The sequence below is a fragment of the Myotis lucifugus genome, unplaced genomic scaffold (assembly GCF_000147115.1).
Source record: "Myotis lucifugus unplaced genomic scaffold, Myoluc2.0 scaffold_954, whole genome shotgun sequence".
NCBI classification, from domain to species: domain Eukaryota; kingdom Metazoa; phylum Chordata; class Mammalia; order Chiroptera; family Vespertilionidae; genus Myotis; species Myotis lucifugus.
The window spans coordinates 72,697-94,133 of record NW_005872002.1 but is presented as its reverse complement, the minus strand read 5'-3'; the positions used below and the strand labels follow the sequence as shown (position 1 = coordinate 94,133).

At 42.6% G+C, this 21,437-nt stretch overlaps 1 protein-coding gene across 2 annotated transcripts in view; it reads left to right on the top strand.

Moving 5' to 3' along the window:
• The first annotated feature begins 4,105 nt into the window (after positions 1–4,105).
• Positions 4,106–21,437, top strand: part of CUNH6orf89 (chromosome unknown C6orf89 homolog) — a 32,404-nt gene continuing 15,072 nt past the window's right edge. Inside the window, exons 1-3 of one of the 2 annotated variants that reach the window (XM_006106948.3) lie at positions 4,106–4,270; positions 15,626–15,833; positions 16,261–16,474. In XM_006106948.3, coding sequence (XP_006107010.2) covers positions 4,269–4,270; positions 15,626–15,833; positions 16,261–16,474 — 424 coding nt within the window. In that variant the 5' untranslated portion in view covers positions 4,106–4,268. Of the gene's footprint in view, positions 4,271–15,131; positions 15,150–15,625; positions 15,834–16,260; positions 16,475–21,437 lie in introns of those variants that run through there. The other variant, XM_023747710.1, reaches the window with a different exon arrangement.

Below are 21,437 nucleotides of genomic sequence, written 5' to 3'. Positions count from 1 at the left end.
GCCGTAAACCATTGTTTTAGCCCTGGCCAGTGTAGCTCAGTTGGTTGGGTGTCCTCTGTGCACCATATGGTTGCCAGTTCCATTCCCATCAGGGCCCATGCCCGGGTTTTGGGCTCAATCCCTAGTAGGGGACATGCAGAAGGCAACCAATTATGAATAGATTTTCCCCCCTTCCTCTTTCTTTAAAAAACAATAAAAATATTAAAACAAAACAAAATGTCAAAACAAAACAAAAAACAATGCTAATGTAAGGTATAATTAGTTTTACACTGCCTGTGGTCTTGTGTTCATGCCTTTTTTGTAACCCTTGAGATGGAAGGAAAAGGCTTTATTTTTTTATTTTTGCTTTTTATTTATTTATTTATTTATTTTTCAATCTTTAATTTCTTTATTGATTAAGGTATTACATATGTGACTTCATTCCCCCCATAAACCCCCCACCCCCACTCATGCCCTTGCCCCCCTGTTGTCTGTGTCCATTGGTTGGGCTTATATGCATGCCTACAAGTCCTTTGGTTGATCTCTCCCCCTTACCCCCACCCTCCCCTACTTTCCCTCTGAGGTTTGACAGTCTTATCGCTGCTTCTCTGTCTCTGGATCTATCCCTTTTCATCAGCCTATGTTGTCCACTATATTCCACAAATGAGTGAGATCATGTGGTATTTATCTTTCTCTGACTGGCTTATTTTACTTAGCATAATGCTCTCCAGTTCCACCCATGCTGTTGCAAATGGTAAGAACTCCTTCTTTTTTACCGAAGTGTAGTATTCCATTGTGTAGATGTGCCACAATGCAAATCAAAAACGACAGTGCGGTATCATCTCACACCTGTCAGAATGGCTATCATCAACAAATCAACAAACAACAAGTGTTGGAGAGGATGTGGAGAAAAAGGAACCCTTTTGCACTGCTGGTGGGAATGCAGACTGGTACAGCCACTGTGGAGAACAGTATGGAGTTTCCTCAAAAAACTAAAAATGGAACTCCCATTTGACCCAGTGATCCCACTTCTAGGAATATATCCCAAGAAGCTAGAAACACCAATCAGAAAGGATATATGCATCCCTATGTTCATAGCAGCACAATTCACCATAGCTAAGATCTGGAAACAGCCTAAGTGCCCATCACCAGATGAGTGGATTAGGAAAAGGCTTTATTATTGTCCATTCTGTCTGTTGTTATCCGAGTTGCCTTTTCCTGGACCTTTTGTAGTTTCTTACTATATATTTTGGGAGGCTTAGGGCACAGTGAAGATGCTTTGGAGTTTTACACAAGAATAAGACAGTGTCTTGCTATCTCATTTCAAAATCCTTCTTTAAGAGCCTCACTATTTGTTGATCTTTTTGTCCCTAAGGGAACATTGGGTGCCAGTGACTTCAGGAAGGAGTCGACAAAGAGGCCTAGGTTCCTTTTCTGAGTTATAACTAATAGTTCACGTTAAATTAGTCAGAGTAGCTTGTATTTACTTCATTTATTGTGTCTAATGTTTACTGCATCTTTTGGAAATGTCACTCGGGCTGTGGTATAGAAAATGACAGGAAGGGCCAGAGAGACATGGGATTTTTAGGACATCTGGACTCCCCAGAGCACATTTTTTTAAAGTAAATATTTAAATTGAAGTATAATATACATCCAGAAAAGTGGACAGATACTAAGTGTGGCAGTTCAATTAAATATCACAAAACAAACCCACCTGTGTAACCACAATCAAATCAAGAAAAAAAAAAACCTGTTTCCAGCTCCACAGAAGCACCCCCATCAATCAGTGCCCCTCCCCATCCCCGAAGGTAATTAACCACTTTCTGAGTTCTAAATTCATAGATTAGTTTTGGAAATTTATATAAATGGAGTCATAAAGTGTTTTTATATTTGGCTTCTTTTGTTTAACATGTTTGTGAGATATATTCATGTTGCTGTACGTAGTGGTTCATTTTTCAATGCTCTGTAGTGTTCTGTTGGAGGAATATACTGCAGTGTATTTATTCTATTGGTAATGGGCATTTGGGATGTTTCCATATTGTGCCTGTTACAAATAATGATGCTGTTAATATTCTTTTAAAAATTTTTATTGATTGATTGTTTTTAGAGAGAGGAAGGGAGAGAGAAACATCGATTTGTGCTTCTATTTATTTATGCATTCATTGGTTGATTCTTGTTATTCAAAAAACATCACCTGAGGATATTTTTTCCATTACTTTTTCAGAGTGGAAGGGAGGAAGGGAGGGGGAGAGAGAGAGACACACATAGACTGGTTGCTACTGACTGCCTTCCGCATACGCCCTGACCAGAGGTGGTAAGCAAGCCTGCAACCCAGGTAAATGCCCTTGACTGGGAATAAAACCTGAGGCCCTTCAGTGCATGGGCTGATGCTCCAACCACTTAGCCACACGGGCCAGGGCCATTAGTTGATTCTTGTATGTGTCCTGACCAGGGATTGAACCCGAAACCTTAGTGTATGGGGACAATGCTCTAAAAACTAAGCTACGGGCAGGGCCAATATTCTTGTGTGCAACTTTGTACATGAATTTGGGGGGTATATACCTAGAATTAGAATTGCTGGATAATAGGTTATGTTTATATTATAATTTATTAATTAACACCAATTTGTTTTCCAAGATGGCTGTAGCAATTTACATTCCTACCACAGTGTGTGAGTTGCTGTTGCTTTGCTTCCTTGTCAACACTTAATGTTGCCAGTCTTTTTCACTTAAGCAATTCTGGAGCTTGTATATCTCAGTAATCATTTGCCTAACCATTAATGATTAAGGAAGTTGAACACTTTTTCATATGTGTATTTACCATTTAGATATCCTCTTTTGTGATATCTTTTTGTGTTCAAATCTTCTGTCCATTTTTCTATTTGGCTCTTTTTTCTTTTTTTTTGGTGGGGGGGGGTTCTTTTTATATCCTGGATACAAGCTTGTTTCTTTTACTCTACAGCTTGTTTTTCATTCTCTTCATTATGTCTTTAATGATCAGAGGTTTCTAATTTTAATGCAGTCCAATGTATCAATTTTATCTCTTATAGAACACCTCAATTCCGACTAGCCACATTTTAGGTATTCAGTAGTCACTTGCACAGTGACAGTATTGGACAGAGCAGCTTTAAAGTTTTATTGTTTTGCCTTAGCTAGATCTACCTTGCACATAGAATTTATTTTGCTGTATCATGTAAAGTAGGAGTCAAGTTTCATTTTTTCCTACATGGATATACAGCTGACCCAGTAGTATTTATTGAAAGTATTATCCTTTCCTCACTCCCCTCTTATACCTCTTTTTCATAAAGTGTCTATATATGAGTGGTTTTGGTTTCTGTTCTGTTTAATTGGTTTGCCTATTCCTGCATCAGTATCACACAGCCTTGGTACCTGTGGCTTCCTTAGTGTGAATCCAGTAGCATTTTGTTGGCAGATCTCTTGGAGAAAGCAGTTAAGCTCTTTGGCACTAAAAACAGGGCAAGATAAGGAGCCCGGGTTCAAATCATGACCCCACCGCTCTTTATATATGTAATCCCAGCAGGTTAACCTTTTCGTAAACTCCAGCTTGGTTGGTGCGAGGATAAATGTTGTGGGGCTATTTATGTCATAGGGTTGTTGGGGCGGTTTCCCGAATATAAAGTGCTTGGTAATGTCTGGCAGAAAAGACTCAAAAAGTATTGAGCCCCCGCGGGTGTGGTTCGACCCCGGTCAGGACGCATGCAGAAGGCAACCAATTGAGGTTTCTCTCTCACATCGGGTGTTTCTCTGGCTCTCTCCCTTCCTCTCTCTAAAATAAAATTTTAAAAAACTTGAGTGGGCCAGGTGTAAATTTGAGTTACCTGTTTGTCCTTCTCTCGTTTAGACAAGAAGCTCCGGAGGTAAGGGCCTGCCCTCCATTTACTCATCCCTCCCACACTCACCCTTAGTGCCTATCACACCGCCTGGCACGCAGTAGGGGGTTCACAAATGCTTGTTGAACGAATCCGTTCAGGCACTTAGTCTGTGTCAGTGCAGCCGGAAAGCATTGAGGAGGAAGAACTGAACGCCAGGGGGAGCGAGAACCCCGGTCTCCAGATCTCGCGAGAGTGACCGCGAGCATCTGACATCATGCGTTCTGCGTTTGGCTCAGCGGGGCAGTGGAGAAGGAGCTACTCTAGGCGTGCGGCCGCGCCGGTAGCTTGGGAGTCGCTTCCGGGTTGCGCGCCGGAAGCAGGAAGTTATCGGCTTCTCTTTCTCGCCCGGCGGCTGCTGTCCCCGAGGCGGGAGGAGCCCGAGGGGCGCGGGCCCCGCATGTGAGTGACTGGGGCCCAGGGCCGGGTGGGGGAGGTCGCTCCGTGACCTGTCGCCGCCGCGCCGTCTGTGACATCCTCGCGCAGCCCCTCCCCTGCCGCCGCCGCCCCCGCTTGCCCCTTCGCTGACCTCTTTTTTGAGCCTCCGGAGTTGTGCAGACTGACAGCATCCCCCGGCCGCTCCCCCGGGCCGACTCCCTTAAGACGTCGCCCCGCTTCCCGGGGTTCTCCCCGGGAGCAAAGCGAGGTCGCCCTGGGTGGGCCCGTCTCCCAGGCCTCACAGGAGAGGTGCTAGCGAAGTCGGCCTTTCACTGCCCTTGGACGGGTTTCTAAATTTTTTTGGTATATTGAGACTAGATTTTCAGCCCCGCTCAGAACCATCTTTCTAGTTGTTTAAGAGGACATTTTTGGTATGTGATAAACATGGCATCTTGGGTTTCAGAAAGGAGCATGGAAGACTTGGTTCACTGACCTGAATAAAGGAGCTGTTTGTAATGGCCTTCCAGTCCAGGGAAATTCGCCTTCTTCGTGTTCCATAGTGTTTTGAAGGCCAGTCACCCTACAAGCCACACTTTTTCTGGTCTAATAAGGGCCCACATAGCTTTGGAATTCGAGAATATATTTCTTTCGTCATCACTGATAATAGAGACTAATCCAAGATATGATTAAGACTTTATCTGGTTGCTCATGCGGTGGTTCCCATGGAGGAATCGTCACTGAACATCTCTCTCTTCGTAAATGTACTTGCATTTGAGTTACCACCATTTCTCTCTAAGGAACAACATGCCTTCACCCAGATTCGACTTTGAAATTGTGGGGGCTATAATATGAACTATAAAATAATATTTTCCCTCCCATCTTCTAAATTTTCCCATCTGAATCAGATTAATAGGAGAAAATAAACATTTTAAAAATTGATTTCAGGGAGAGAGAGAGAGAAACATCAGTGATGAGAGAGAATCATTGATCCCCTGCCTCCTGCACACCCCCCACCAGGGATCCAGCCCAAAACCCTGGCATGTGTCCTGACTGGGAATTGAGCCCTGACCTCCTGGTTCATGGGTCGATGCTCAACCACTGAGCCACCCTGGCCGAGCAGAAAATAAACATGTTAGTGCACGTGAACAGGGAATTCACATATGAATGAAATTCTCAAAGACAGTAAGACAGTGGTATATTTGTCATTTTGGACAAAGGAGAGGGGGAGGGGTGGAATCTTAGATTTCAAAAGTGAGAATGAGCGATTTGTAGGTAATTAAGGAAGAACACAACATGTATATTTTTGCTAGGCAACCCAGAAAACAATGGAGTCTTCCTGAAGAAAGCTTTTCCATCCCAATCTCTTAGGGCAGGAAAGCCAGGGAGGGTCAAAGGTGCTTTGCGTCTTTTCTTAGTGACCAACTTAAAGTTAATATCCCTAAAGGCAGCTTAGGGTGGCAAAACTGTCTCCTTCACTACATGGAAGTTTTGACTGAAGTTCACGCAGCCCAGCTTGCATTTCAGAGAGAGGCCCTTTCAGCTTTGGGCCAAAACAATTTCCAAGACCCACTTTGAATCCCTTATTCCTCCACAACTACTTTAACACCACAGAGTGTGTTCAAGTATAAGGTTCTTGACCTGCTCATGTAAATTTTCATTGGGCTATTGAATTTTTTCTTTTTTTAAAAAGTAGTTTATTTTTAGAGAGAGAGGAAGGGAGAAGAGAGAAACATCGGTGTGAGAGCGAAACGAAACATAGATTGGCTGCCTCCTGCATGCCCCCTCCCTGGGATCCAGTGCAAAACCCAGGCATGTGTCCTGGCTGGGAATCGAACCAGCAACCTTTTGGTGCCAGGGCTAATGTATTTTTTTTAAAGTAGAAGAATAAAAAGTAAAATGAATAAACCATATTGCATTAAATTAGTTTGGGCACAGAATGGTCATTTTTAGGTCCTTTCTATAAATTTGTTCCATAGACACTGGTCCGGTTTCTTGTCTCTTAGGTAAATTTGCATGTCTGTTGTTAGTTTCGTGTGTTGTTATCGTCTTTATCTCTGCTTTCAAGAAACAATTCAGTGTGAGAGGGAGATTAAAAAAATTGATGTAATACAAAGTGATAGAGTTGTGTTTAAGGTTCAGAATTTAAAAGGTTTAAAAGTCAGGGTTGGGAGAGAGTTCAGTCATTGGATGAAGCACTGGGGGCTAGGCTTTGTGGGCAGAGGGAATTAAGTGTACAAAAGCAAACAGATCTGAAACGTGTTAGTGCAGAATGTGAGGAAGGAATGGGAAATGAGACTGAATAGGTAGAATGACCAGATCATAAAGAGCCATGCTAAGTAATTGGGACTTTATCTTATGACTAAAGGCCTGGTGCATGAAATTCGTGCACGGGGGCGGGGGTGTCCCTCAGCCCAGCCTTCACCCTCTCCAATCTGAGATCCCTCTCACAATCCAGGACTGCTGGCTCCCAACTGCTCGCCTGCCTGCCTGCTGGATTGCCCCTAACCGCTTCTGCCTGCCAGCCTGATCACCCCCTAACCACTTACCTGCCAGCTTGATCGACGCCTAACTGCTCTCCCCTGACAGCCTGGTTGCCCCCAACTGCCCTCTGCTGGCCTGGTCGCCCCTAACTGGCCTCCCCTGCAGGCCTGGGTCCCCCTCAACTGCCCTCCTCTGCGGGCCATCTTGTGACCACATGGGGGCGGCCACCTTGTGTGTTGGAGTGATGGTCAATTTGCATATTATCTCTATTAGATAGGATAGTTATTAAGTATTTAATTTGAGTATTAGGACAAATTTTTACATATCTCATTTTATAATCCCTTAACAACACTGTTGGGAAGACACAATTATCCCCATTTTATAAATGAAAACTCTGGGGCTTAGAGAGGTTAAGTACTGTCTGCTGGCCTGTACACATACATGGAGAATCCATTCACTCAGCTTTTTCTAACTCCAGTGCCTGTATTCTTTTTTATATTTTTTATTGATTTCAGAGAGGAAAGGAGAGGGAGAAAGAGATAGAAACATTGATGAAAGAGAAACTTAATCAGTTGGCTGCTTCCTGCATGCCTCCTACAAGGGATTGAGCCTGAAACCTGGGCATGTGCCCTGACTGGGAATCCATCTCTGATCTCCTGGTTCATAGGTTGTCAATCAACCACTGAGCCACACCAGCTGGGCCAGTGCCTGTATTCTTAATCACCATGCTGAATTGTTCCCCAGCAGGGCATGGGGAGTCAAGGGAGGAATTTTAAATACATGAGTAATGTGAGCCAATTTGTGTTTCAGGAAAGTAACTTGTGGAGAAAGGGGGATGGATCAGTAAAGAGGAGGTGAGCTGAAAGTGTAGAGATTAAATACATCTTTGTGATTGTCTGTGGGAGAGACGTTCAGAGCCTTAACTACCATTAGTGTATAGAGCTAAAGAGGAGGTGATGAATGGGAGAACTATACAGGATGTAGAATTGAGGATTTAGTGATTGATTCATTGGTGGAGATGAGGAAGGAGGAGCAGAGGTTTTAAATTTGGAGAACTGGTGTTTCCATTATAAGAAACGGAATGTAGTAGGAGAAACCAGTTACTGGGGGAAAATAATAGTCAGTTATCGACACATTACATATAGGGGACTGTGGGAAGTTGGGTCTTGAGTTCAGGAGAGAGTTCTAGACTGGAGAAGAGATTTGGGACTCACTGATAGCTAGCTGGTTGTTAAAGCCAGGGAGGGAATGAGAAGGTCAAGGACAATTGTGATGAATACCAACATCCAGGGACATAGACTCTGGGACAAGAACCAGAGAATCATGCCAGAGTTTGAGAGCACTTGATGGAGAGAGATAATGAGTAGCCACGGCGGCCGCTGCAGAGAGGTCAGGGAAGCTGATAACTGAGAAAACGTCCTTTGGACTTGGCATGTAGAAACCATTGGTGACCTTGGTGAAAGCAGTGGGACAGAAATATGATTTCAACCAGCTAATAAGTGAATGGAGACCTGAGAAATAGGAAGTTGGAGTGGCTTGTTTTTTTAGGAGCTTGGTTCCAAAGGGAGGGAGAGTGCATGCATTGGAAATCTGGAGAGGAAAGATTATTATTTCTTAAACAGTGGAAATTGGAAAAGGTGAGGATAGAAGCAGAGATAAATTTGAAAATGTGGAGGGGTCCTGCTTTAAATATGTCAGTGTCATAAAAGAAAGAAAAAAGCCAGAATCTGTTCTAGGTTTAAGTAGACCAAAGAGACACAACTGATGTGTGACACGTTGGTTGGCTCCTAGATTTTCTAAAAAAGCAATATGACCTTTTGGGGGGACAGGGAAATTTGACTATGGACTGGATATTAGATAAGACTAGAAAATTATCAATTTTAGTAGGTATGATAATGATGCTTAATGTACTATATAATAATGTCCTTATTCTTAGGAGATGCATGCTGAAACATTTAGGAGTGATTTTGTGATGTGTTGCAACTAATTTTCAAATGGTTCCGATAAAAACAGAGACAGACAGAAAACAAATATGGCCAAGTGTTAACAAATGGTGAATCTAAGGACATACAGATGTTCATTGTGCTATTTCAGTTTTTCTGGAGGCTTGAAATGTTCAACATAAGTTGGGAGAATAATGGAAAAGGCTTATTTTCAGAGAGTGAAGAAAGTACTAGACTCTTCAAATCTCATTGAGAAGAGATGGCAAGAAAGGGACCATTAGAGTCAAGTGATGATAGGAATGTGAAAAAGTAGAATTCTCACAATTATAAATTTTAAATACTTATTGCAGCTTTAAATTGCTACTCTTTTAAGTTATGTTTAATTATTTTTTCTTTAAAGATGTTATTTTTTAGTGGTTTTTATTATAATTCAAAGGCCCCATTTATTCCCCTATAGTAGAGGGAAAATGAATGGCAATCATTGGACAAAATATAATAGAATATATTCATAATACTAAAGAATGGATTAGCATACTATGTAGCTAGCATAATACTAAAGAACCTAGTAGGGGAAAAACAAAATTTAATATTACTCTGGATATTGCTCACATTGTTGAAGATTGGGACATATTTAGATGGGTTGTTGAAACTTTATTTCTCAACTCTGGTGTTTCCCCTTTTGTGTTTTAACTAGATGAATCATAATTGCCTCTTAGAGTTGCCTAGCTGGCATATCTGTTTAGTTTACCAAGCTGAGAACCTCCAGGCTGATGTCATATCAGTATTTAGGATATATGTATATATATATATCACTCTATTAAATAAACAGGGCAAAGGAGGGGTTCACATTAGTCTGACCTTTTAACCTGTTTTCTGCTTTAAACAAACATTTTTATTTATATGTTCCATCAGTCATTCTGTTATGCCTGTGCCCTGTGTTTTCCTAGATTGAGACCCCGAGGGAATTGTGGGGAACATTTCGTTAGAGCTGTCATTTTCTTCCTCCTGTTCTTGAAGTGCTCCTTCAGAAGTGGACAGCTCCCTGGCTTCCCTCCCCCAGGCCTCTCTTGAAAGCAGGATTTCGCAACCTCAGTACTCAGTGTTTTGAGTAGGACAGCTCCTTGTTGCGGGGTTTGTCCTGTGCTTTGCAGGATGTTTAGTCTTTACCCACTGGATGCCAGTAGTACCCCCTCAGTTTTGACAATAAAAAATATCCTCAGACATCACCACATGTCCCTGGGGGGCAGAATCCCCCCTAGTTGAGAACTTGTTTCAAAGCAGTGTCTCCTAGTTGGGGGTGTGGTCAGCAGGGAAAACTTCTGCCCCTGGGTCCCTCTCCCAGAGGTGCTGACAACTCAGCATGTCCAGGGGGTGCATGCATGATGCTTTGATTTGTGTGATGCTGCTAGTGCTCCTGCCTGTGCCCTTGCAGGTCTAAGGCACCGTTAGGAGGCAGAGTCATTCTTCGGAACTTCCCTCTCTGGCCAAGCTCATTTCTGCCAGAATTGGACCTTCTTTCTGCCCGCAAGCCTTCAGCTGATTTAACATTCACCTTATACGTGATGCATAGCCAGGACTTTGTGTTTGATTTTTTTTGAAGGGATATTATTTTATTTTTATACAAACTCTTTTTTTAATCCTCATTCAAGGATACTTTTCCATTGATTTTTAGAGAGAGTGGAAGGGAGAGGGATAGACAGAGAGAGAAACATCAATGTGAAAGAGACACATTGATTGGTTACCTCCTGCACACACCCCGGCCACGGCTGGGGATTGAACCTACAACCGAGGTACGTGCCCTTGACCGGAATCGAACCCGGGACCTTCAGTCCTCAGGCCCATGCTCTATCCACTGAGCTGGCCAGGGCCAAACTCTCATGTTTGAAAGCTGACTTTCACTAGATCACAGGGAGGGAGCTGCTCAGGTATGAAACCCTGACCTAGAGACAAGATTTTTGTTGTTTAACATCATGTCCACTAGATGCCAGTAGTATCCCTCAAGTGTAACAATTAACCATGTCTCCAGACTTCCCAAATGTGTGTCCCCCGCCCCCGCCCCCCTCGGGGGCAGAATTGCACCTAGTTGAGAACCACTGACCTAATGGAAGGCAAAAGGAGGGCTTATTATCAAGATAATTTAGTGAAGATATTTCGCTAAATTATAAGTAACTACCTTTCCGATAACTTTGGAACTGGTGTTAGACTGTCAGGGAAAAAGGCCTGGCTGGTGTGCTCAGTGGTTGAGCATTGACCCATGAACGAGGAGGTCATGGTTCCATTCATGGTCAGGGCACATGCCCCAGTTGCAGGCTCCATCCCCAGTAAGGGGGCATTCGGGAGGCAGCCTGTCAATGATTCTTTCTCATCATTGATGTTTTTCCTTTCCCTTGATCTCTGAAATTAATGAAAACATATTTTTTTAAAAAGAATATCAGGGAAGAAGATGAGCAGATTGCAGAAATATATTCAGTATCGTAATATCATTGTATATTTGAATTACAAAAAAGAAACTATTGCTTTTGCGATTTAAACTGGGAGTTTAATAGATTTTTATGTGTATCAAAAATGGGCAGAGGTTTACAAAAGCTGTAAAACAGCCATTAAAAATGATGATAATTGGTCCTCCTTTCACTTCACCAGCACTCTGTCCCCTTCATGGTTCTCCTAAGGGCACACCAATATGATGTTCTCTTCTGCCTGGGGGATACCTCCCTGTGCCCCATCTCCCAACACTTTAAAAAGCTTTACTGGATTTTTTTCCCTAGAATTCCCTCTGCTCTCTTTTCTGGTCTAATGAGCTTTAATGGATTTTAACTAGGTATTGTTGGGTAATTTATTGTAGTATATATAAATGAACATTATTCCTGCTTGCTTGATGCACTGCCAAACTCTTTTTCCAAAGCAGCTGAATCATTTTACATTCCTAGCAGGGTACAAGGGTTCCAGTTGTTCAACATCTTTGCCAACACTTATTGTTATCTGACTTTTTTAATGTAGCCATTCCAGTAGGTGGGGAGTGGTATCTTACTGTGCTTTTGATTTGTATTTCACTGATGGCTAATGATGCTGAACATCTTTTATGATACCTTTGGAGAAATGTCTATTCAAATCCCTTGTTCATTTTCTAATTAGGTTATTCATATTTTTATTACTGTAAGAATTATGTATGTACTTAAATACAGTCCCTTATCAGATATATTATTTGCAAATATTTTTCCTCATTCTGTGGTTTGTTTCACTTTCTTGATAGTATCATTTGCAGCACAAAAATTGTTAATTTTGACATAGTCCAATTTATCTTTTCTTTTGCTGCTCATGCTTTTGATGCTATATCTAAGAAGCTATTGTCTAATCCAGTGCCAGGAGTGTTTTCCTCTAAGAATTTTATAGTTGTAGCTCAAGTTTAGGCTTTTGATTCATTTTGGAAGGAAGGGTCCAACTTTATTCTTTTGCATGTGGATATCCAATTGTCCAAGCACCATTTGTTGAAAGTACATACACATTTAAGTATGTGTGTGTGTGTGTGTGTGTGTGTGTGTGTGTGTGTGTGTGTACTAGAGGCCCAATGCATGAAATTCATGCAAGAGTAGGCCTTACTTCCCCCGGCTGCCTGCACCGGCTTCCCTCTGGCCCCGGGACCCGAGCTTCCCTCGCAACCCTGGCTTCCTCCGGAAGGTCATCCGGAAGGATGTCTGGTCTAATTAGCAAATTATACTTTTCTTCTTATATATATATGTGTGTGTGTGTGTGTGTGTGTGTGTGTGTTTATTGATTTTAGAGAGAGAGGAAGGAAGAGAGAAGCATCTGTCGGTTGCCTCCCATATGCAACCTGACCAGGGACTGAACCCACAACCTAGGCATGTGCTCTGACCAGGAATTGAACTGGTGACCTTTCAGTGTATAGACCAGTGGTTCTCAACCTTCCTAATGCCGCGACCCTTTAATATAGTTCCTCATGTTGTGGTGACCCCCAACCATAAAATTATTTTCGTGGCTACTTCATAACTGTAATTTTGCTACTGTTATGAATCGTAATGTAAATATCTGATATGCAGGATGTATTTTCATTGTTACAAATGGAACATAATTAAAGCATAGTGATTAATCACAAAAACAATATGTAATTATATATGTTTTCCGATGGTCTTAGGCGACCCCTGTTGTTCGACCCCCAAAGGGGTCGAGACCCCCAGGTTGAGAACCGCTGGTATAGACAATGCTAAAGCAACTGAGCCACATGGCCAGGGCAAAAATACACATTTTTAAATTGAGTTTACACCATGCTTTTACATAAACCTTGGAGGTCTTAAAAAAAACAAAGAATACTTTGAGCTAAAGCAGAGAGTTTGCCCCTAGGTCAGCCGTGGGCAAACTACAGCCCGCAGGCCGAATCCGCCCGTTTGAAATGAATAAAACTAAAAAAAAAAAAAGACCGTACCCTTTTATGTAATGATGTTTACTTTGAATTTATATTAGTTCACACAAACACTCCATCCATGCTTTTGTTCCCGACCCTCCGGTCCAGTTTAAGAACCCATTGTGGCCCTCGAGTCAAAAAGTTTGCCCACCCCTGCCCTAGGTGGTGCTCAGTGGTTAGAGCATCAGCCCTCAGACTGAAGGGTGGTGCATTAGATTCTGGTCGAGGGCATGTACCTCGGTTGCAGGCTTGATCCCTAACCCCAGTTGGGGTGTGTGTGGGAGGTAATCAATCCGTGTGTCTCTCTCACATCTATGTTTCTCTTTGTCTCTTCCCATCCCTTCCACTCTCTCTAAAAATCAGTGGGGAAAATATCCTCAAGTGAAGATTAACAACAACAAAAAAGAGCAGAGAGTTTGGGGAAAGGATGTATCCCCTGTAGTGTGTAGGGTTACTCCTCCCTCCCCCAGTTCCTCAAAGTCTAGATGACCTTCCATTAGAAAAGTCTAAGTCTGATTTAATTGATTTGGGTTGGAGCCCTGGTACGAGCATTCATTAAAAGCTCTCCAGGTGATTCTGATGTGCAGGCATGCGTCAGCACTAGTGAGCTTAAAGGTTTACAGTCACAAAGAAAACCAAACAGGAGTCATTAGGAGGCGCTGCTGGAAGAGAGATCTGAGGTATGCTGGCTTGTGGCATTTCAGCCTCCTTGTCTCTGCTGGACTGTTGTCCTCTGCTCTTCCGGTGGCAGCACCTCCTTACTGAAACACTAGAGTGTACCCTTCAGTGGTTTTTGAGATTAGAAACACTTTGGGAATGAAGGATGTGAAATAAGAGGACCTTTTGCATTAAAAAAAAAATAGAAGAGAGCATAAATCTCTAGCACTTTTTTTTCCCTTTATAAATGAAGAAAAATATTAATGTTCTGTAACAAAAGCACTTTTTTAAGAGGACTAAACTAATTTTTTTAAAAATATATTTTTATTGATTTTAGAAAGGAAGGGAGAGGGGAGAGAGAGAGAGAGAGAGAGAGATAGAGAGAGATAGAAACATCAATGATGAGAATCATTGATTGGCTGCCTCCTGCACGCCCCCCACTGGGGATCGAGCCCACAACCCGGGCATGTGCCCTTGACCAGAATCGAACTCTGGACCTTTCAGTCTACAGGCCGATGTTCTATCCACTGAGCCAAACCGGCTAGGGCTAAACTAATTTTATTTTACAAGTGATAGAGAGAATTGTACTTGGCATTTTACCTTTGATTCTATAGCCACTGTGAAACGACTAGTCTTTAACTATGAGAACAAATTGGATCTTGAAATTGTTATAGATCGTAGGTCTTTTAAGTATGTAAAATACAAATGAAATGCCCTGTATTGTCTAAAATTGTATTTGTGGAAAAGCATGAGAACTGTAACCTGCAAGGTCTGAAGAGCTCCCTTGCCGTGGTTTTTGTGTGTCTGAAATCCTTGCTCTGCCAGGAACAAAGCAAATCAGCATATTCCTCACAGTACATCTTGCCTTCAGGGATCAGTTCCTCATCTTGTGTTGCTAAAGGGTCTGATAAGGAGAAAATTCTGAGATGTTCTAAATTAAATTACAGGGGCAGGCCAGCCAGAGAGTGGGAGACAGAATTGTTCATCTGTTGTTGCCCGAGGGCCAGCTAACAAAGACTGCTCGCATTCCTTCCATTGCCTGTGGGATTGCTTTCCAGGTGGCTGTTTGCACAGAATAGCCAGGCTACCCTGACAGTCCAGGAGCCTCCCTTGTTGTTTTCGGGTTGCTGCCACAGCCAGTCTGCAGGAGCGCACGCGTCTTTATGTGGACTCTGCCGCTGTCCCAGAGCTGGCCCCTCACCCTCTCCCACCCCTTTGCCCATGTTAACGTAAGCTTCTTTCAGACCACCTCTTTCTTCTTCCCGTCCCCCTGCTGATGTATAAAAACTTGCAGAACTCTGGGAGAATGGGCGTGCTGTCTCATCTACCCAGTTATGCTGCTGGGGTTTAAACTCCATGCCCAAGACTGGTCTTCCTTTTGGCTGGTATTTTTGACTCAATAAAGGTTAGTTACAAAAAAGACTTGGAAGTTAACTTTTTTTGTTTGGTCTATCTGATATAAATGGAAAGAAATAATTGATTAGCAACATTCTCCATATTCCATTTCTTTTTATTTTAGTAAATTACCAGCAGCAGATCTTTTGTGAAGGGTTTCAGAAGTCATTTTGGATGGCACTGGTGTTTCAGAGTCTGCCTGGGGATTTATTGTGCTCCAGACCAGTGCTCCTCAGTGTTTGGTCTGTAAACCGTTTGTTACCAGCCTACATTTAAGCCACACTTAAAAACTTACGTAGCAACTTGACCTTGTCTCACGTAGTCATTGTACTTTACAAAAATATTGGCCTGCAGTGGACTGGGAAAAGCACCGAACTGGTTCTTTCCCACGGACAGTCAAAAAGCACTGCTCTAAAGCAAGCAGCTTTGAGGAGGAAGAACTTTAAAGAAACCATCTTTCCTTTACATTTATTTTCTCTCCCTCAGGGATTTTGCATTGGAAGACATGGATCTTGCTGCCAATGAGATCAGCATTTATGACAAACTTTCGGAGACGGTTGATTTGGTGAGACAGACGGGCCATCAATGCGGCATGTCAGAGAAGGCAATTGAAAAGTTTATCAGACAGCTGCTGGAAAAGAATGAACCTCAGAGGGGGCCCCCCCAGTACCCTCTCCTTATAGCTGTGTATAAGGTAAAAATGGGTTCTGACTTGGCAAAACTTAGATGGAGCACAAAGCCTTCAACTTTCTCCCCAAATACTACTGTGACTGATTCCACCGTTGAACCTTGGCCTTCGCTCTTATTAACGTGTTTTGAGGAAATTTGACTATTTTGTTAACTGTCTTAAATGAAAGCTGTGTATTTATATTTAAATTATGTTTGTGTGTATTTTTAATGGTGGACACCCCCCCTGGTCATATGATAGCAGCTTGGTGAGCCTTGCAGTCCTCTTGGTTCTCAAACTTTAAGTGCTTTCAGAAGTTAATATAAATGGCTTATTTACGAAAATGGATTAGTTCTTAAAGTACTAATAGTAGATGAGGCCTGTTATTTTCTTGGCATGAAAGTATTTTATTTGCTGGGATAAGTACTAATAATTTTCCCGTCTTTCCTTGTAGGTCCTCGCAACCCTGGGATTAATCTTGCTCACTGCCTACTTTGTGATTCAGCCTTTCAGCCCATTACAACCTGAACCAGTGCTTTCTGGAGCGTACACCTGGCGCTCACTCATCCATCACATCCGGCTGATGTCCTTGCCCATTACCAAGAAATATATGCCAGAAAATAAGGGAGCTCCTCTGCATGGGGGTGATGAAGACAGATCCTTTCCAGGTAGATGCTTCATTTACTACGTATGAGTAGTAAGCCTTCTTGATGATATATGTTAGGAAACAACATTTATTGACATCTCATGAGAGACACTTTTCCGGTATTGTCTCATTTAATTCAATCCCCACTAAAATTTTGTGGGATAGATTTTATTTTCCCCATTTTGGGGATTGAGAAACTAAGGCTCAGGAAGATTAAGAAACTTGCCTGGGCCCTGGCTGGTTGCCCAGTGGTTAGAGTGTTGGCCCATGGACCGAAGGGTCACAGGTTCCATTCTTGGTCTAGGGCCCATGCAGGCTTGATCCCCAGCTCCTGATGGGTGTGTGTGGGAGGTAACCAATCGATGTTTCTCTCTCTCTCTTCCTCCCTCCCTCCCTCCCTTTCACTCTCCCTAAAAAGTCAATGGAAAAATATATCCTCAGGTGAGGATTAAAAAAAAAAAAAAAAAACTTACCGGAAAAACACATCTGATGGAGCCAAATTCAAACTCTGATTCCAAAACACATGTGTTAGGGATGAGTGTTTTTATTCATAGGAAGGATTTGAATGTATCTGTTCTACCTTTCTCTCTCCTGTGATCCCAAACCATAATAGATATTTTAATAAATAGCTGTTGACTTATTGAAGGCATCTGAGTTCAGCCTGCTTTTAACCAGATCCTCTAACCCCCACTTAGCCTGTTGGCTAGGTTTTCATCTTAAGTACCTCTCCCTCTTCCAATGTGGTCTTTTCTCTCTGTCTCACAGTGTACTTATTTAGTGTACAATTTTGCCAATAAATTGAATTTAAGAAACATTTAAATTTGGTAACAGTGCATCAGTGGTAGCATAGGAATTCCTAGTCTGATGGACCATTTGAGGAGTTTCCTTTAAGAATAGTGAAACATGTGGTAAGACCTGAAATTTACTTTTTGAGAAAGGCTAGAAGGATAACATTTGGGGATTTTACTTTTTTTGGTGGTGTTAATCTTATTTGTCCATATGAAGGAATGTATAAATTAATATCACAAATGGATTATAGGTCTTTTATGTAACCATGTTCTGAAACCTTTAGAGCCCAGAGAGAGAGGAAGGGAGAGGGAGAAAAAGGGAGGGCTGGAAGAAAGGGAGGGAGTGAGAGAGAGGATGAGAGAAGGAGAGAGAGAAACATCGATTAGTTGCCTCCTGCACACACCCCAACCAGGGATTGAACCCACAACCTGGGCATGTGCCCTGATCGGTAATCAAACCCACAACCCTTCAGTGCATGGGACAATGCCCAACTAACTAAGCCACACTGGCCAGGACAATAGTCATAATACCAGTCTTTAAGCAAGACCTAATCAGTCATAAAAATCATCCCTTGGCTTGGTCTCCTTTGAAATCTTTTCTTGTACATTTGAGGAAATCACGGAAAGATTTCCAAAATTATATCAAAATCAGAGGAAGGGAACATCATAAATCAAAACCTCGGGCTTGTGAGTTGTTTTTTTTTAATTAGCTCATATGTTTAGAGTTTTAAATTTCAAATATAACTTCCTGTATTTATTGGGAAGGTTGTTTTTGAAAAGTCATCAACAAAGCTCAGAAAATATGAAGTTTTTAACTCTGATCAGGAAAGTCCAGAGCACATGGGGGACAGAGCCAGAGGACCTCTTCAGTCAGGCCGGCTCCTTTCCTGTCTTCCCCTCACCGGCTCCTGAAAGGCATCTCTGCTCATGGGCACAGGAGATGAAGTCAGTGGTTTTTTAGGACCAGGGTGATGGCAGTTACGGTCTTTCTCTCTGTCCTATAAAGTAAATCTCCATAGACTGTTGAGTTAAGCAATAATAGTCAATGGACAATGATTGCTCATTTTCTAAGAGTTTTAAAATTAAAAAAATGTTAGAGTCTTGTCAACAAGCCTGATTTTTTGGTCCACTCCAAATAAATATTTTGCTTTGCAGATGGAAGTAAAATGAGTCCTTGGAGCTCAGTTATAAAGAGAGACCATTGGAAGGGTGTGGTTTAGCTCTTAAAATGTTGTTGATTCTGTTCAAGGGCTGCTTTCACTTGTAACGTGGATATTGACGCGCCGTATTTTCCCATGTGTGATGATTCTGGAAAGCTGTAGACATGTAAACTAACAGCATTTGCTGAGCATTTGGAAGGAAACTTAAGAATGTGACATTATGTAAGGGGTAAATAGAAATATATTGGGGAGAATTGACTTGAGAGGGCCCCCGAAGTAAAAAAGTTTAATTGGCGTTCGTAATGTCGTGCTACCAAAAAGCACTGCCTTTCAGCTTGGATTACTTAGGAGTCCCTTTAAAGTAAATGTGGAGGGAGAGTGCTGTGGGAAGTCCTGGAGAGGATCGCTTCCTTGAGGGCTGGCCTGTCTAGCTTTCCCAGGGTCGTCCGATGCTCCTGCTGAATGATGGAGGGCAGCAGGAGCTGTGGCGAAAGTGGTCGGTTTCCTCCTAACACTGGTAGTTTTTCGTCTCACCTCCTCCCGGGAAATAGAAGGCAACAGAATTGAGGTTCTTCTTCTAGGTTTCAGCCTTGGGCCGGAAAGCCTTGAGGAGCATGCAGGGACTGTAGTGAGCCATGTAAACATCCCTTGTTGCAGCAGGAAATAAACAAGCTAACCAGATGCCAGGCCCTGTTCAAAGGGCTTTCTATATATTGGTTCATCTTTATAATATTCCTATGAGATAGGTTCTGGTTTTATGCCTACTTTACAGATGAAGACACTGAGGTACAGTGAAATGAGGTCACTTGCCCAAGGTCCCAAGCTAGTTAAGTAATGGAACCGTAATTTGAATGCAGGCAGCCCATCTTCAGAGTTTGAGCTCTTAACATGTGGTATGATAGTTTGTAGCTACACAGTACCGAAGAATAGAAGTTTGATTTGGGAGTTCTACACTCTCTCTCCCTCAGGTCACCGGATGCTTTCTTTCAGCTCCCAGTCCCTAAAGAAAAGGCTCTTTCTCACTGGCACTGCAAGTCCAAAGATAAGAGTCCTCTAAGTTACTGGCCCTTTAAAATTTGTCTGAACCACTCTTTTCCTGGGCATTCAACCCAGCTCGTCCTCCTCCCTGTCGGCGCCATCATAGGTACTGTTATTGTTTGACTTAATCCTTTCACTTACTAACCCATAGTTTTCCCTTCCATTCTTAGTCCCCTTTATGTCCACTGTGACCCTGCCAGCAGCCGTTCTCTTGGCTTTCACCCTTCCATGGAATCATTGTCTTAGAGCTAAAAAGGAACTTTTAAAAAGGAACTGATCTAGTACATATCCCCGTTTTATAAAGAGGACATGGAGGCCAGGAGAGGTGAAGTAACTTGTTACCCAGCTAAAAGTGGCAAACTAGCACTTGAACCTGGTGTAGCATTCTTCCCATCACACCACACTTACTGCCAGTTGTATCCACCCAGTCAAGCCAGATTCTGGCATGTTAGGTTCAGTGATTTTGTTTATGTTGGGCATTTACAACCTTTAATTATAAATACCTGTTTATCCTGAGGAGGCCTGGGATCCTTCTCTCCTACAAGGAGAAAGTGCATCTCAGTATCTGCACTGCATCCCTGGAGCTCGATGCGGCTGTGAGCTGTCAAAGGGAGGCTGAAACACCCAGGAGTGCTGGGAATAGCAGATCATGCATTCACTCAGGACTGAGGCCTGACCAGACTGAGTCCAGGCCAGTGCCCATGATGAAATGCTGGACCTCAGGCAACACCTTACTCTTTTATTTTCAAATAAAAGAATAAAGCATTCCTTGAGCTGATAATACCAGTTCCATCAAGCATTGCTGTGTATCAGGCACTGTGCTATGTATTTTCTCAGTCTTCACAACAGTCACAAAGAGTATTGTTTCTATGTACATTTCAAAGACTATGCCAATGGGATTGACTAACTTACCTAAAATCTCACATTTAGAGACATTTTTATACAAGGAGAACTCATGAACATAGATGAACTCTGTGGTTCGGAATGGTTCAAACGCATTGCTTCTGAAGGCAAGGCTATTGGCACAATGATTTCATGGGTTCCTTCCATCCCTACCGTGATGAAAATGGCTCTGGGTTCACGGCCACTCATGCAGGGGACCTGGCCCAGGGCGCCTTCGCCATCAGGACTTCATCCTGCCTCATGCCCAGGATTGCAGAAGAGGTGCTAAGAAATGAGCTGCGGGAGAGTAGCCTGATTAAATACTGAGCATGCACCAGGGAAAGTCACAGAAACTTTGTTGTGGGCTTGCAGGCTTTTCTTGGGTACATTTGTAATATAAGAAATCTAGAAGTTGTACTTTCGTAATATTTACTTTGGGTTTTTCCAAATTCAGACTGCTCATTTGATTTTTCTCCCCATGGACTTAATTGTGAAAGCTTCTGAAAAGTCAAGGTTTCATTCATTCATTCACTCATTCAGTGAATGTGTATTGAGACCTCACAGTATGCCAGGCACTGTTCTCAACAGAGCCGTGAAGAAAACAGACAGTCCTCCTGCTCTTGTGGAGCTAGTCTTGGCTTTGGCTTTGTGCCTTTCTTTCCTATCCTTTTTACCCAGAGGGAGGTTTTTGTCCTGGAAAGAAGTCCGTCCGTCCGTCTCCCCCCCCCCCCCCATACACACACACTTTTCTCCAGGTTAATAATCTGTGTAAAAGGACTCTCTCCACTCAGAATTCCAGGGCATGTTATGGTTGTCCACGGCAAGCCAGCCTAAGTGTGTTTTCTTTATAAACAGCTCTCAGGCACCAGGACTCCTCCTGGCCGGCCTTGGCCACCACTTTTCCACACAATGCCCAACTTGCAGAGAAGGCTGGGAGGTTACTGCTTCTTCCTTTCTTAACTCTGGGGCCATGTTTTGTCTCAGAGACTGTTTCTGATATCTCAGACTGAAATGATTCCAACTCATGGTGTGAAGTTGGAATACAGGTCATGAGTTTTACTGAACTCTTATATGGGCATTTCGCTTGTCTGTCATACCTTTATAAAATATAAAATAG